The sequence below is a fragment of the Melozone crissalis genome, unplaced genomic scaffold, assembly GCF_028551555.1.
Source record: "Melozone crissalis strain CALT ecotype California unplaced genomic scaffold, PUWL_Pcris_2 ptg000088l_1, whole genome shotgun sequence".
Classification (NCBI taxonomy): domain Eukaryota; kingdom Metazoa; phylum Chordata; class Aves; order Passeriformes; family Passerellidae; genus Melozone; species Melozone crissalis.
The window spans coordinates 3,106,871-3,123,237 of NW_026535865.1; the positions used below are offsets into that span (position 1 = coordinate 3,106,871).

General features: G+C 61.6%; 3 protein-coding genes across 3 annotated transcripts in view; 1 reads left to right on the top strand and 2 right to left on the bottom strand.

The window, feature by feature from the left end:
• Window positions 1–5,932, bottom strand: part of MAST3 (microtubule associated serine/threonine kinase 3) — a 31,836-nt gene extending 25,904 nt beyond the window's left edge. The window contains exons 1-2 of the mRNA XM_054291169.1: window positions 5,874–5,932; window positions 2,649–2,680 (exon numbers count right to left, since the gene is read on the bottom strand). Coding sequence (XP_054147144.1) covers window positions 2,649–2,680; window positions 5,874–5,912 — 71 coding nt within the window. The 5' untranslated portion in view covers window positions 5,913–5,932. The remainder of the gene's footprint in view (window positions 1–2,648; window positions 2,681–5,873) is intronic.
• The window catches only part of USE1 (unconventional SNARE in the ER 1), a 190,183-nt gene that overhangs the window by 2,791 nt on the left and 171,025 nt on the right, over window positions 1–16,367 (bottom strand). The window lies entirely within an intron of this gene.
• Window positions 10,594–15,372, top strand: IL12RB1 (interleukin 12 receptor subunit beta 1). The gene is made up of 15 exons (XM_054290876.1): window positions 10,594–10,682; window positions 10,767–10,936; window positions 11,020–11,168; window positions 11,624–11,666; window positions 11,785–11,883; window positions 11,964–12,058; window positions 12,137–12,362; window positions 13,155–13,325; window positions 13,405–13,512; window positions 14,072–14,212; window positions 14,287–14,430; window positions 14,549–14,645; window positions 14,718–14,790; window positions 14,905–15,153; window positions 15,220–15,372. Exons 3-15 carry the CDS (start codon window positions 11,043–11,045, stop codon window positions 15,313–15,315), a joined length of 1,668 nt encoding a protein of 555 aa, XP_054146851.1. The 5' UTR covers window positions 10,594–10,682; window positions 10,767–10,936; window positions 11,020–11,042; the 3' UTR covers window positions 15,316–15,372.

Below are 16,367 nucleotides of genomic sequence, written 5' to 3' on the forward strand. Positions count from 1 at the left end.
GCCCCGTGTGCAGGCAGGGCACACCAGGGCACACCTGGGCACAGGCAGGACACAGGCAGGGCACATCAGAGCAAAGGGAGGGTTCAGGCAGGGCACACCTAGACACAGGGAGGGCACGGGGAGGGCATAGGCAGAGCCCTGTGTGCACGCAGAGCACAAGCAGGGCACACACAGAGCACACACAGGGCACAAGCAGGGCCCTGTGTGCAGGCAGGGCACAGACAGGGCACACCTGGGCACAGACAGGGCACAGGCAGCCCCAAGCCTCCTGCCCTCCTGCCCACAAATGGCTCTGCTGTTGCTGAGCGGCGCCAGAGCTGCCACCAGCTGCTCCCCCCGGCACACAGACAGACGGACGGACAGACGGACGGACAGATGGACGGAGGCAGCGGGTGCCGGGCAGGTGCTGCTCTGTGCCGCGGGTGCCACGGGGCACAGGGCGGGCTGTGCCCGGCGGTGCCAGCACAGCTGGTGCACCTTGTCCCCGGGCACAGGGCACGGGCACCGCCTGCACCGCAGGGCGCCACAAAGGGCTTGGGGCATTTGGGGGAGGGTAGAGGGAGGAGTCGAGAGGGGAACCCACTCCCGGAGCAGCCCCTCCTCGCCTTCAACACGTGGCGGAGCAGAAAAGGTGACAAAGGAGGCGCCATCCCCGGTCCCACCCTGCTCCCATTGCAAAGTCGCCGTTCACAACTGGGGTGCTCAGAGCCTGAGCTGCTGTCACAACACCCCCAAAACGGACCAGAGAGCAGCAGAACAAAGCCAGGCTGGTTTTGGGGTGTGCAGGGCTTGGCACAGACCCCAGCCACATCACTCCGTGTGTCCCATCAAAGACAGTCACACCTTTTTTGGGGTGTCCCAGGACGTCCCTGGTGGAGGGGCCCCACCTCTCTGTCCCCATCTCCACCTCTCCCCCCTCATTCCCTGCAGCAGGCGGTTCCCAGGGCGGGTTTGGGGGGCTCTTACCTGCAGGGGTGCAGGGTTAGGAAGGGGCTGCAGGGGCTGCAGGGGCTGCAGGGGCTCAGCAGCGTCGGGCTCTGGCTGCTCGGTGACAGGCTGCAAGGCAAGAGGGGCCGGCGGGGGATCAGCGCTGATGGAGGGCGCTGGGGGTGACACCAGAGCGGAGGGGACAGGGCTGGGGACGGGGTGAGGCAGGGAAACTGAGGCAGAGCTCGGAGGGCAGCGGGGACACTGCGGGGGCTGAGGGTGGGGATACAGCGGGTGCTCCGGCGTGGCTGTCACCGGGACTGGGGCTGCGGGGGGAAGGACCGGGACCGGCGGCTCGGGGCGGGGATGCACCGGGATAGGAGCGGAGCGGGATGGGGCACGGGTGGGGACAGGGAAGCAGCGGGACGGGGATGGCCCGGGGTCCCGCCGCCCTCCCCCGGTGCCGGTGCCGGTGCCGGTACCAGCGAGCCGCGCCCCGGCTCCGACTCACTCCAAGGTCAGCGAGGGGATCTTCAGCCTGTCCCGACGCGACTTCATCCCGACACCGCCGCCACCACCGCCCCGCTCCGCTCCCGCCGCACCGGCGGCCCCCGCGCTGGGCGGCTCCTCCCGGGGCGGCGGCACCGGCGGCACCGACGGGGATCCCTGCTCGGCCCGCCGGGCCCGGGCCCGCCCCCGCGGCACGGCACGGCACGGAACGGAACGGCACGGCACGGAACGGCACGGCAGCCCCCGACCCCCGCGCACTCAACCCGGTCCAGCGGCGGCCCCGATCCGGAGCGCTCCCGGCACAGCCCCGGTGCATCCCCGGTACAGCCCTATACGGCCCCGGACAGCCCCAGCCGTGCCGGTATGGCTGCAGTGCATCCCTAACACCGCCCCGGTGCATCCCCAGCCGTGCATCCCCAGCACAGCCCCGGTACAGCCCCGGTACAGCCCCGGCACAGCCTCGGTACGGCCCCGGCGCATCCCCAGCCCAGCATCCCCAGCACAGCCCCGGTACAGCCCCGGTACGGCCCCGGTACGGCCCCGGTACGGCCCCAGCCGTGCATCCCCAGCACAGCCCGGGCACAAACACCCAGGGCAGCTCTGCAGCAGCCCCAGCACAGCCCAGTGTACCCCAGTACACCCCGGGACTGCTCAGAGCACCCCGACACAGCCCAGCACACCCCAGTATACCCCAATATACTCCAGTACTGCTTAGAACACCCCAACACACCCCAGTACAACACCCCAGGACTGCTCAGAACACCCACACACCCAGTACACCCCAGTACACTCCAATATTGCTTAGAACCCCAACACGTCCACAGCAGAGCACAAACACCCCAATACACACCAGTTAAACCCAGGACTGCTCAGAGCACCCCAACACACCCCAGGACTGCTTAGAACCCCAACACACCCACAGCAGAGCACAAACACCCCAGTACATGCCAGTTATCCCCAGTACATCCCAGTACACCCCAGGACACCCCAGGACATGCACAATCAGCTCCCTCCAGTGTCATAGAACATGATGATGCCACTCCAGATTTGGGGACAACAAGTCCTGGTGCCATTCAACAGCCATCCCTGTCTGGTGCCACTCACCAGCCCTCCCTGCAGCCCTCCCACAGCACGGTGGCAGCGCTGTGTCCCCAGGTGTGACCCTGCCGGTGACACCACCTCTGCCCCGTGTGGCCCAGCCCAGAACTTACGCTCTTCCTCGGCGGGGCAGGCTCAGCTCCTTCTGCAACGAGACAAGCGCGAGGTGGGGTCAGAGTGTGGCCCTGGGAGCCACCTGTCACCCCTTCCACCCACACACACCTGGCAGCACCCGGGGTGCCACCTGTCACCCCTGCCAGCCACCCCACACACCTGGCAGCACCCCCACTGCCACACAGTGTCACCACAGGATCCATCCCCACTCGCAGTGCCCAGGGTGAGGGTGACAAATCACCCCAGGCCAGCACAAGAGGACATATCCCACTGTCCCCAGGGCTGCTGGTCCTGCACGGTGCCTGTCCCTTCAGTGGGAGCCAGGATTAACCAGCAGCTGATCCCTGTGAGGGCAGCATTAGGGACAGCACCAGGATGGCATCAGGGATGGCATCAGGGGTGGCATTGGGGCAGCACTGGGGACAGCATTGCTGCTCAGCCCTTTGGGATTAAGATTTGGGAGCCCCTTCCCACCCCTCCTGCCACGGGCATGTGGGCACTCAGCCATGTGCCACAGCTCTGCCCATGGTGAGGGTGCCAAATCAGCCCAGGCCAGCACAAGAGGACATTTCCAGTGTCCCCGGTCCCATGGGCAGGCCCAGGAGTGATGGCACGAGGGTGTTGCAGTGGGAGCAGCACCCATGGGCCCAGCTGGAGCAGCACCCATGTGCTCAGCGCTCCACGCTGTCCCCACCTCGTCCCCCCAGCCCGGGAGTGGGAAGCAGCCAGCAGCCCCTGGGTTATTTATTTTTCCAGCCTCTGGGAATATTTCTTGTGGGAGCTGTTTGCTCACAGGTGGTGCAAAGGGCCAAAGGGCAGCTGGGGACAGGAACACACACCAGTGCCATCCTCCTGGTGTGCTGGGGACAGGAACCCATGCCAGTGCCATCCTCCTGGTGTGCTGGGCACCATCCTGCTCCAGCACTGTCCTCATCCGTGTGCCACCCTGTCACCCCACAGAGTGTCACAGATTCTGCCAGCACACAACGTGGACAGGCTGATGTGTGCCCGGGCACACGCTGGGGTGCAGGGGTGTGTGGCAGCAGCAGGTGCTGCTTAATGCCCCATCATTGCCCTGCTCCCGTGGGCACCCCTGAGCAGCCCAGATCCATTTTTGGCACAGGCACGGAGCTCCCTGCGGGCTGGAGCTGCTGCCACCCCTGTGGGGGCCCCCAGCAGCACCCACCCACCCCCCAAAGCCCGGGCTAGCCGTGCCCATCCTGCTGCCCACGCCACGCAGCCCCTGTGGATGGAAATCCCGGGATTGGGGCGCGCTGCAACGCAGTGATGCAGCAGCATTGCCATGGCAACGGGTGACATCATGCCTGGGTGCACAGGGACGCGGCAGCCCCGGGGCCCACGGGTGCATGCCAGCCCTGGGGTGCCGTGGGGCACCTCTGTGGGTGCAGGGACGGGGACAGGGACAGGGTGTGGGTGTCCCCGTGCACCCAGCACAGGCTGACCCAGGCCCGGGCAGGGCGAGGGGATTTGGGGTGTTTACAAGGAAGGGGAGCCCCCAGCAGCCTCAGGCAGCCCTGCTGTCACCCAGCCTGGTCCCCAGCCACCCCTGGAGCTGTGCCACAGGCCACCAGCCCCTGGGCAGGGCAGGGGACAGAGGGGGGGCACGCTGGGGGTGTCAGTGCTCACATGGAGCAGTGGCACAGGGGACTGTCCCCAGTGCTCACCCACAGCCATCTCTGGGTGCCAGAGCTCAGAGAGCCCAATATCCTGCACTGCCAGGGGCTCTCTGGCCACTCTGTGTCCCCAGGGACACCCAGAGCATCCCCTGGTGGCACTGAGGGCCCCTGTGGGGGAAATGTCACAGAGGCAGCACCCACAGGGTGCCCCACACACCAGCACTGCCCAGCACTGTGTGCCTGTCCCTTCCGTGGGAGCCAGGATTAACCAGCAGCTGATCCCTGTGCGGGCAGCATCAGAGACAGCACCAGGATGGCATCAGGGATGGCAGTGGGCATGGCATAGGGACAGCATCGGGGACGGCATCAGGGACAGCATCAGGGATGGCATTGGGGATGGCATTGGGGCAGCATCAGAGATGGCATTGGGGCAGCATTGGGGCAGCATTGGGCCAGCATTGCTGCTCAGCCCTTTGGGATTAAGCCCCTGGTGGGACCCCCTTCCCACCCCTCCTGTGGGCACTCAGCCGGGTCCCACAGCTCTGCCCTTCCCGGACTGCCAGGAGCGACACTCAGAGCCCCGAGCCCCGCAGCCCAGGGCCGTGGCTCTGTCCACGGCAGCCGCGGGGAGGCAGCTCCCGCACTCGGCTCCCTCTCCCCCAGACGAGCGCAGCTGCCCGCGGAGCTGCCAGCTCGGATGAAGGCAGCGCCGTGCCATCCTCCAAGCGCGCCGACAGCTCCGCCCGGGCCCCCCGGATACTGCAGATGGGGATGGAGGCGTCAGGTCAGCCGGAAAATCCGGCTCAGCGCTCGGCTCTGCCAGCCGGGGGGTGCCCGGTCATCGTCACCCTCCGAGCGTGGCAGCGAGCGCCGGGCACCCTGCGGGATGGGCAGGAGGGTGGGCAGGAGGGTGGGCGTCCCTCTGCCTGAGGGAATGCCAGGCAAGAGAGGGGCTCGGAGAGGGGCTGGCACAGCGGTTGGGCATCGGGAGGGAGCCCCCACACATTGGGTACCCCTCACCCACATCCCATGGCACAGTCGGGGCTCAGACCCTGCCCGGCTCCTGTCCCTGTCCCACACCGCTCACACGCAGCACCCACCTGTCACCCACAGCCCCACGCAGAGCCCCCCACTCCTCTCACACTCCCGCAGAGCGCCCAACTCCCACCGGCAGCACCCACCCCTGGCACACGCACAGCACCCACAGCACCCACCCCTGGCACACGCACAGCACCCGCAGCACCCACCTTTGCACACGCAGCTCAGATGGGGGCTTCACACTCACCCTGAGCACCCACAGCTCCCCTCCGGCACCCACCCACCCGCGGAGCGCCCACCTCCCAACTTAGAGCGCCCACCCCTCGCAGAGCCGCATCCGGAACACCCCCGTGTCACCCCCAGCACCCACCCCCAATCCCCAGCACCCACCCCTCACCCACAGCACCCCCGTGTCACCCGCAGCTCCCGCCCCCCGCGCCCCCGCAGCGCCCACCCCTCGCATTCCCGCGCCCCCGGCCCCGGTTCACCGGGGGCTCCCCGCGCTCGCTCCCGCCGCCCCCGCCCGCGCTGCCGGTGCCCGGTGCTCACCTGGAGGCCCCGGCGCCGCAGGATGCTGGGCTCGTCCATCCCGCTCCCGCCGCGCCGCCGCCGCCGCCTCCTCCCGCTGCGCCCGCTCCGCCCGGTGCGCCCGGTCCGCCCGCCGGTGCGCCCGGGGCGCCGCCCAGCGGCAACGCCGCGTCACCGGACACGCATCAGCGCCGAGCACGGGGCTGGCACGGCACGGCACGGCACGGCTCGGGGCTGGCACGGCACGGGGCTGGCACGGCACGGCACGGCACGGCTCGGGGCTGGCACGGCTCGGGGCTGGCATAGCACGGCACGGCTCGGGGCGGGCATAGCACGGGGCTGGCACGGCACGGCTCGGGGCTGGCACGGCTCGGGGCTGGCATAGCACGGCACGGCTCGGGGCTGGCATAGGACGGGGCTGGCACGGCACGGCTCGGGGCTGGCATAGCACGGGGCTGGCATAGCATGGCATGGGGCTGGCACGGCACCGCTCGAGGCTAGCACAGCACTCAGCTGGCATGGCACGGCTCGGGACTGACATGGCATGGGGCTGACATGGCACAGCTCGGGGTTAACATGGCATGGGGCTGGCGTGGCATGGGGCTGGCATAGCATGGCATGGGGTTGGCACAGCACTGCTCGGGGATGGCACAGCACTCGGCTGGCATAGTATGGTATGGGGCTGACACGGCATGGGGCTGGCACGACATAGGGCTGGCACGGGGCTGGCACAGCATGAGGCTGGCAGAGCATGGCTCAGGGCTGGCATGGCATGGGGCTGGTGTGGCATGGGGCTGGCACGGTACAGCATGGGGCTGGCACAGTACAGAGCTGACATGGCATGGCACGGCACTGACACAAGATGGGGCTGGCACAACACAGCACAGGGCTAACATGGCATGGGGCTGGCATGATACAGCATGGGGCTGGCACAGCATGGGGCCAGAGCAACACAGCATGAAGTGGCACAGCACAGCATGGGGTTGGCATGGTCTGGTCAGGGCACAGCAGGGGGCTAGCACGGCATGGCACAGGGCTGGCATGGCCTGGAGATGGCACCGCATGCCATGAGACCCACATGGCCCAGAGCTGGAATGACACAGCACAACATCAGACAGGAAGGCATGAGGCTGACATGGCATGGGGCTGGCACGGCATGGGGCTGGCACGGCATGGCAGCGTGTGGGGCTGACAGGACATGGTACATTCTGGGTTTGGCACAGTCTGCCTGCCTCAGTACAGCCCAGTGTGGCACAGTCTGGCATGGCACGGCACAGTACAGCACATCATGGTGTTAGCAAAGGCTGGCACAGTCTGCCTGCCTCACCACATCCTGGCACTGCAGACTCTGCCACATCCTGGCACAGCCCAGCACAGCACGGGACAGCCCAGGCCTGGCACAGCCTTTTCTGCTTGACACAGCCCAGCACAACAGCTCTGGCACACAGATCATGGACTGGGGCTGGCACAGTCTGCCTGGCATGGTACAGCCCAGCATGGCACGGCCTGGGGCTGGCACAGCTGGCATTGGGACCTTGATGTGGCCCAGCCCAGGTCTGTCCTGGTTGCCACAGAGCAGCACAGAGTGTGGCATGGCACAGCATGGCGTAGCTTAACATCACACAGCATGGCACAGCCCAGTTGTGCTCTTGCACACACAGCAAAGCCCAGCACGGCCCAGCAAACTGGGGTACCCCCACCCGGGGCAGGACAGGGGGGCACACACAGGGAGGGCACACGGAGGTGCCAGGGGACCCTGTGTACCCCCATCCCAGGGCAGGGGCACACACAGGGAGGGCACACAGAGGTGCCAGGGGACCCTGTGTGCCCCCATCCCAGGGCAGGACAGGGGGGCACACGGAGGTGCCAGGGGACCCCGTGTGCCCCCATCCCAGGGCAGGACAGGGGGGCACACGGAGGTGCCAGGGGACCCTGTGTGCCCCCATCCCAGGGCAGGACAGGGGGGCACACGGAGGTGCCAGGGGACCCTGTGTGCCCCACCCCAGCCGTGCCCACGCTGTCCCAGCTCAGGGACACTCCGGCCCCGCACAAGGAGCCGCTTTCTGCGGGAACAAGGGCACTCTGTGCCCGGCCCTCGGTGCCACCCGGCTCCGCCACCCGGGTCACCCGCCCGTCACACGGCCCCGCTGCCACCTCCCGCTCACTGCGGCTTTGTTCTCGCAGTGGGGACAAACACAACAAACATCCCCAAAAATAAAAAAACACAGAGAATCCCAACCTGGAGATTCACCCCATTACGGGCACAGCACCATGTGAAAAATGCATGTATTTTAAAATTTGCTTTTTTGCAAATATTAAGATGAATATTATGCGAGTTGTGTTAGAAAGTGATGCTGTATTAATTCTCTTTAGTGTGTTAAATATCGTTTGAGGTTATAAAAAATGTTAAAATGGAAACAATGTTGTGTAGGATATTTTTTTAAAGAAAGGACTCGCAGCAAGATAGCAGCCACAGGACACCTGAATCTTTCAGAGAATCCCAACCTGGAGATTTACCCTGTTACAGGCAGAGCACCATGTCAAAAATGTGTATTTTATGATTGGCTTTTCGCAAATATTAAAATGAATATTATATGTGTTGTGTTAGAAAGTGATGCTGCATTAATTCTCTGAAGTAGTGTGGTAAATATAGTTTTAGGTTGTAAAAAATGTATTAAAAATGCATAAAATTTGTATAAAATGTATAACCTATAATGTATAAAATGTATAAAATAAGTATAAAATTTGTATAAAATGTATAACCTATAATGTATAAAATGTATAAAAAATGTATAAAATTTGTATTAAATGTATAACCTAATGTATAACCTATAATGTATAAAAATGTATAAAATATTTATAAAATTTGTATAAAATGTATAACCTATAATGTATAAAAATGTATAAAATAAGTATAAAATTTGTATAAAATGTATAACCTATAATGTATAAAAAATGTATAAAATGTATAACCCAAAAATTTTAGGTTATAAAAAATAGAAATTATGCTATGTAGGATGCTTTTTTAAAGAAAGGACTCACAGCGAGGTAGCAGCCACAGGACACCTGAATCTTTCAGAGAAAGAGAATTTATTGCTCTCTTATCAGAAAAAAAGAACTTCTTCCTGCCTCGAGGGCGCTGTAAGGATTCAGAGGAAGAAGCTGACACTGACCAGACAGAATCCTGTGTTTGAATGGAATTTATGCATCATGTATGAGGTGTATGAATATGCAACAGGCTGTTGTTTTAAAGGGTCAATCCTTTGTTAACGGGTGCTCAGAAAAAGGTACCCAGACATCCATAACTCTTTGTTCTTATTGTCTCAGATTGTCCTAATTCAAATTGTCCAAATCACTATTATTCCAATTATATTACTATTTTTATAGCCATTTTATCACTATTAAACTTTTAAAATTTTAAAAAGAAGTGATTGGCTTTTTTCACAGACACAAACACGCTGCGTGCAAGAAAAGAAAATGAAAAACACAAAAAACCAACCCAAAACCCCCAAGACTCATCTTTCGCTTACCTTGCGCTTCTGGCACGTGGTGCGGCCGGGCTGGCCCCATCCCGGCAGCCGTGCCGCCCAAAAAAGGGGGATATTTCGGTCGCTTTCTCTTTTGTTTTTGCTAAAAGTGGGGCATGCACTCACGCCTAGGGCTCTGCCCCGCCTGGGAACGGCGCGGACTCGGCAGAAGAGGAAACCCCAAGGGCGGGAAGCAGCGCTGAGCACCGGGGCTGTGGCACGGCCGAGGGTACGGGGGGACTGGGGAGCCGGGAAGGGCAGCGGAGCCCCGGAGCCGGTGTGGGAACAGCCCCGGTCCTGTGTGGCACAGCCTGGACCCGGTGTGGCACAGCCCCGATCCGGTGTGGCACAGTCCCGGTGTGGGAACAGCCCGGAGCTGGTGTGGCACAGCCTGGACCCGGTGTGGCACAGCCTGGAGCCGGTGTGGCACAGCCCCGGTGTGGCACAGCCCGGACCCGGTGTGGCACAGCCTGGACCCGGTGTGGCACAGCCCCGGTGTGGCACAGCCCCGGTCCGGTGTGGCACAGCCCGATCCGGTGTGGCACAGCCTGGAGCCGGTGTGGCACAGCCCGGAGCCGGTGTGGCACAGCCCCGGTGTGGGCACAGCCCGGAGCTGGTGTGGCACAGCCCCGGTGTGGCACAGCCCTGCTCGGTGGGCGATGCTGAGCTGGCTGCTGGCGGCGCTGGTGCAGGGTAAGTGCTCCTGCGGTGCTGGGAGATAAGAGATAACTTCAGAAGACTTTCAATGAATGATTCGGGGGCGATAAGACCTGGGGAGCTCCCAGAGAGAGAGATGGAGATATTCACCCAAAACCACAGAGATGGAGTAAAGATGGTGAATCCCCAATGGGGCGAGTGGCACCGACCAGTGCCCCATCACCGGGGAGGGGGAACACGGGGGGCTTGGGGTAAAAATCGCTCTGATTCTGCTCTGATTCCCCATTTGAGCAACACGGCAAGCAACAACACGGGAACACGGGGGGTTTGGGGTGAGAACCGCGGGTGTCGCTGCTTTAATTCCCAATTTGAGCACCACGGGAACACGGGGGGCTCGGGGTGAGAATCGCGGGTGTCGCTGCTTTAATTCCCAATTTGAGCAACAGGGGCAAAGCCACACCGCTGCTCCCCTCCATGCATGGATGGGGTTGGGATGCAGGAGCCTCCAGGCACTGCCCTGCCCCGCAGGCACCCTGACAGCCCACGACGTCTCCTGCTGGAAGAAATGCAACACCTCCAAGCCTTTCCACTGCTCCTGGCCGCCCCTCGGCCCCGCCGGCAGCACCTCCCACATCCTGAACCTCTGGTGAGTGAGCGGCGGGCAGGGGGAGCGCATGGGGGGAGCCCCGGGTGCCACCCTGTGCCCACCCTGTGCCCGCTCCCTCCCCAGCTTTGAGAAGCACGGCCAGTGCAGGCGGTTTGAGGCGGGCACGGCCACCAGCTACATCCTCTCGAGGAGCCAAGTGTACATCTTTGATAACACCACGGCCTGGGTGGAGGCACGATGGGGGAACCAGGTCCGCAGGACCCCCAACCACACCCTGCACCTCAACGAGGCTGGTGAGTGCCCCAGGGGCAGGGCTGGCAGCCAGTGCTGGCACTGAAAACTGCCAAAACCACCCAAAACCGCCTCATCTTTCCAGTCAAACTGGATCCACCCACTGGGATGTCCTTCTCCAAGAGCGGTGGCCAGCTGAGGGTGAGGGTGCCACAGCCGCAGTGTGACAGCCTGAAGCAGCCACCACAGCACGAGGCTCGCTTCTGGAGGGTGGGAGACAGCGGCTGGACACAGGTAAAATGCTGCTTGCTGGGGCTGGCAGTGGCTGACAGCACAGCCAGGAGCATCACGGCAGCACGGGGAGTGTGGGGGCTCAGTGATGTCACTGTGCCCCCCCAAACCCAGCTGTGGCCCATCTGTTTCCCTGGGTTATCAGCTCTGCCTGGCCATGGGATCCTGCTGCTGCCCATAACAGGATTCTCAGGGATTACACAGGCAAAACCCCAGATTATAGTAATGACGACAATGGATCAAATCCAGATGCTTGTCCCCATGAAGCTGTCACAGCTGGGACCCCTCATCCCTCTCAGCTGCTGCCGGGAGGGTGCCAGGATTGAGGAGACCCTGTCCCCTGCACTGTTTGGCTCTCCCGGCCCCTGGGGTGTTTGGGGATCACAGGGCAGCACTGATGCCCCAGTAAAGTACTGGTTTTACTGGGAGGGTGTCTCCATGCCTGGTTCTCTCTGCAGGTGACATGTGAGACAGTGATGGTGACAACTAAAGAAAACTCAGGTTGGTTTATCCTGTGGGGTTGCTGGGGACAAGCATCCCCTGGGGGTGTTACCAGCAGCCTGTGAGGGCCAAAATTTGGGGAAAGGAGGGTTCAGCTGACCCTGCCACCCCTCTCCAGTGACCTGTGCCCTGGGGATCAATGGCACCTCCGTGATCCAGCTCCGGCACAAGCCTCCCCACTGGAGCAGCTCCTGGAGCGACTGGAGCAGCAACATCTCTGAGGGTGAGGAGGAGGAGGAGAGGAGCTTGGTGGGATCCCAGCAGCTCCCAGAAATGCTGGTGGCTCAGTCAGGCCTGTTCCTCCTGCAGCGATCCTGAGGAGGCCGGTGCTGAGCCACCAGCTGGGCCAGCTGGGCACAGACGGGCAGCGGGCGCTGAGGCTGAGCTGGCAGGTACAGCAGCATCTCTGGGGGCTCTCCTGGGTGTCCCCCACCATTTCACCCGCCGAGTCACCCCCTTTTCCTCCCCAGCCAGTCCTCGTGGAGCACAAGGACGTCAGCTACAAGCTGGACATCACCATGGTGGGGTGTGGCTGTGCAGAGGCAGTTGAGGAGGGCTCGGTGAAGCTGGGCGGGGAGGTGACAGAGCACAGCCTCACCCTCTCCGGGGCCGAGTACCGGATCCTGCTGACCGCCAACAACGCCGCGGGGCACGGGCCGGCACGGCAGCTCCGTGTGCCGGCAGGGCAGAGCGCAGGTACAGAGATGCTGAGCTCCCCCGGCAGCCCTCAGAGCGCTGTTTTTTCCCGACTGAAGTAAACAGGGCAGGAGATTTTTTCTCCTTTTTAATGCCGCTATTAGAAGTGATCAGCTTTGGGCTGGGAGGCTCCAGGAATCCACAGCTTCTCCATCATCGCTCCCAGGAGTGGCTCGGAGGAGAAACGCGCAGCTCTGTCCACTAAAGAGCAGAGCCGGGAGTCACATCCTCACAAGAACAATGGGGATAAACCCCATGTTACAGCTTTTTAGTTTTGTAGTCTCGGCGTCTTGGTTCCAGCTGAGGTCTTTGCTCAGGGCGAGGGGCCACAAAGGGTCTCAGCATCTCTGCAGGCTCAGTACTTTGTTCCTCACTTCCAGACATCACTCTGATCTCTTAATTCTGTGTTGGCTCGTTGTTTTTGGGGTCTTTTCGGTAAGTTTGGTAGGGTGGCTTCCCGTGGCATGCTGGTCTCGAGGTTATTTTGCATTCTCTCTGATGCCCCCCGCCCCATGTCCCCTCCTCTCACTGTTTGGAGAGAAGGGCCATCAACTTAGCAGGCAGGGCTGTACTGAAACAAAAGGAGCAATTAACGAAAACGACCGGCGATTACAATAATAAACAGGTAGAACTCCACCTTGGCAGCAACTGGTTTAACTGGTTCACTCTGCAACCTTTTTAAAAAAAAAAAAAAATGGCAGATTTTTTACTTATAACACCGACTACCCCGAATATCCCCCGTTTCATCCCAGATTGTTGTATTGCGCTAAATAACGCGGCTCTCATCACCAGATCTCAGCTTCAAGGAGATCAGCGTGGCCGGCAGCACCGTGACCGCGCACTGGGAAGCGCCGGTGCCTGGCGAGGCTTTCTGCTTCGAGCAGCAGACTCTGCCAGAGCCCCCGGAACAGGGGGTCTGCATCCCGCAGGAATTCCCTGCCAACAGCACCCACGCGCAGAAAGGCAAGGGAGCGCCCCAAGACCCCGCTGTCTCCCCCTCAGTGGGGTCAGAGGGTCTAAGGAGCATCCCCGGTTCCTCCAGGAGCGCTGGGAGAGCAGGGATGTCACCGCCTGGCTGTGCACGGCTGGGACACGGAGCGGGGCTGGGCCACCTTCGCTTTGTGGCATCACTACAGCGGAAACGGTGAGTGTGGAGAACGGGGCATCGTGGCATGGGGCACCAAAACATGGGGCATCCGAGCACGGGGCATCTGGGCAGGGAGCATCCGGGCACGGGGCATCCAAACACGGGGCATCCCAGCATGCGGCATCCTGGCATGGGGCGTCCAGGCATGGAGCATCTGGGCATGGGGCATTCCAGCACGGAGCATCCTGGGCATGGGGCTCCCAAGCATGGGGCAACCAAGCTTGGGGCATCCAAGCATGGAGCATCCCGGGTATGGAGCATCCGAGCACAGAGCACTCAAGCATGGGGCATCGGAGCACGGGGCATCCAAACACGGGGCATCCGGGCACGGGGCATCCGAGCATGGAGCATCCTGGCACGGAGCATCCCGGGCATGGAGCATCCCAGCATGGATCCTCCTGGCACAGGGCATCCAAATACGGGGCATCCAAACACGGAGCATCTGAGCACGGAGCATCCCAGCACAGAGCATCCGCACCTGGCTGCACTCCAGAAGGAGCGGTCCCAAAATAATCCCCACAATAACCACCCTCAAAAATGTTGGGGTTTTTTTTGCCCGCAGATTCGCTGGACGTGCCCTTCAACATCAGCACCGGGGACAGCGAGGCCGTGCTCCACTGGGAGCCGTCCCCACGGGCCGCCTGCCCCGGCGCCCTGGCCAAGTACCTCGTGTGCCATGTGGCTGAAGGGGACAATGTGACCTGTGAGTGGCACCCCGCCATCCCCTGGGGCAGGAGGAGGTGCCAGACTGCCCCACATTGGGTTTTGTTTGCCCAGACAGTGAAGTGGAGGCCACGGCATCGAACTACACCCTCCAAAACCTCCAGCCTGGCACAGGCTACAAGGTGGGGGTTTGGGAGGTGACAGAGGACAACGAGAGCGCCTGCAGGGCTTGGTGGCCCTTCCAGACCAGGGTGCTGGGTAATGGCTGAAACCCCATCCCCTCCCACTCCCCATGGGGTGCTCACCATCACCCCAAAACGTCTCCTGTGTCCCTGTGGGGGCAGGAATGCCACCACCCAGCCATCCCCACCCTCAGGTCCCCAGGGAGCACTGTGGAGAGGCAACCTGAGCTACTTGGGCATCTGGCTTGGTGTCCCCGCTGCAGCTGCCATCTACCACCTGAGCAAGAGGAGGTGACAGAGTCCCCTTGTCCCCAAAGCCACCCCCAGCATCACCCACCCCCTCACCAACCGCTCCCTCCCCAGGGCTCGCCGCCTCCTCTTCCCACCCCTTCCCAAGCCCGTGGGCACCAAAGCCACGCAGTTCTCGGCCGAACAGGTGAGATGGGCCAGGTGAGGTGGGAGGTGCAGGAAGGGGCAGATACCACATCCCCAAACGCCCGTGCACAGCCCTGGCATGGGGTGTCCCACCCCAAACCCACCCAACCCTCAGGGCCAGCCCCGGACCGGCCTCCTGGAGCCCTCGGAGAGGTTCAGCCCAGCCGAGCTGCTGCTGATGGAGCAGAATTCCAGCGAGGAGAGGACTGACACGAGCAGCCAGAGCGCGGTGCCACCCCCTGACGTGTCACAGCCCGGCCCCGCAGTGGAAAAGCCGGTGACAGTGGTGATGTCCCCTCTGGGCTGTGGGGAGGAGCTGCCCTTCACTTACCGCAGGCAGGAGATGCTGAACCCGGTGGGATCTGCCCCCTCCAGCAGCAACAGCAGCACTGGGCGTCCACCTGGAGAGGAGGAGGAGGAGGAGGAGGAGGAGGAGGAGGAGGAGGAGGGAAGGCAGGAGCTGCATCAGCCGCTGGTCCCCATTGCCCTGCTCATCTCCGACAAGCCCATCATCATCAGGTGTTGAAGATTGCATGGCAAGATGTTTTCCATTACCATCTGTATGGCAGATTATCTTTGTCAAGCGGGCAGTTTGCCTTTGAGTCACCACAATCACTCCTCCCTCGGGAGGGGACATTGTCTGATAACAGCTACTGAATGTCACTGCATGGCTGATAAGAACTACAGCAACCCATTGGGAGATGTGAGCCCAGAGGGAGGAGCCAAGCATTCCTGCCTGGATATAATCTGGAGATTCTGGAACACCAGCACGGCTTCTGCACTGGATTCCCCAAAGGAACAGCAGCTGCCTCTCCTTCCATGGGATCTTCAGAGGAACAATACATCCTTCTCTACAGATCCCCCTTGCTCAGAACCACCCCTGACACTGCAGGAGGGCTGCAGCCACAATTCCAATGGGACTGCTGCCAACACCCTGACCCACAGGGTGTCAGGTTGTGTTCTGACTCTGGCAGTGTTGTTCTAGTGTACTGCATGGTTTATTTTATCTTTTTTTTTTTTCCTTTCCCTATTAAAGAACTGTTATTTCCTGCTCCCATATTTTTGCCTGAGGGCCCCTTAATTTAAAATTTACAGCAATTTGGAGGGGTGGGGAAGGTTTACATTCTCCATTTCAGGGGAGGCTCCTACCTTCCTTAGCACACTCCTGTCTTTCCAAACCAAGACATCACAGATGAGGAAGGATGGGATCCCAGGCCAGGGGAGGTGCCACAGCCATCGGGAGGCTGGAGCAGTGGGGACGGGCACGGGGTGATCCCTGCAGTGCTGAGTGTCTTTGTGGGACACTGAGGGGCCAGGCCAGGGTGGCACCAGCACTTCCAGGGGGGTTTTTGGTTTCCAGGGCATGGAAGGTGATGCCTCTGGATGCAGTGTTGCACCAGGACTGGTTTTTGCCTCGTAATTCCCAGTGTCAACCTTTCAGTGGTGATAAAACCTGAGCGAAGGTTTGGCTGCAGAATTTGGCCAGGACCGAGGGTATTCCATGCCTGGACTGGGAGGAGAGGTAGAGCTTCATCCCAGGTGGCTGCTGCCTCTGGAACCAGCATCTTGGTGGGGATG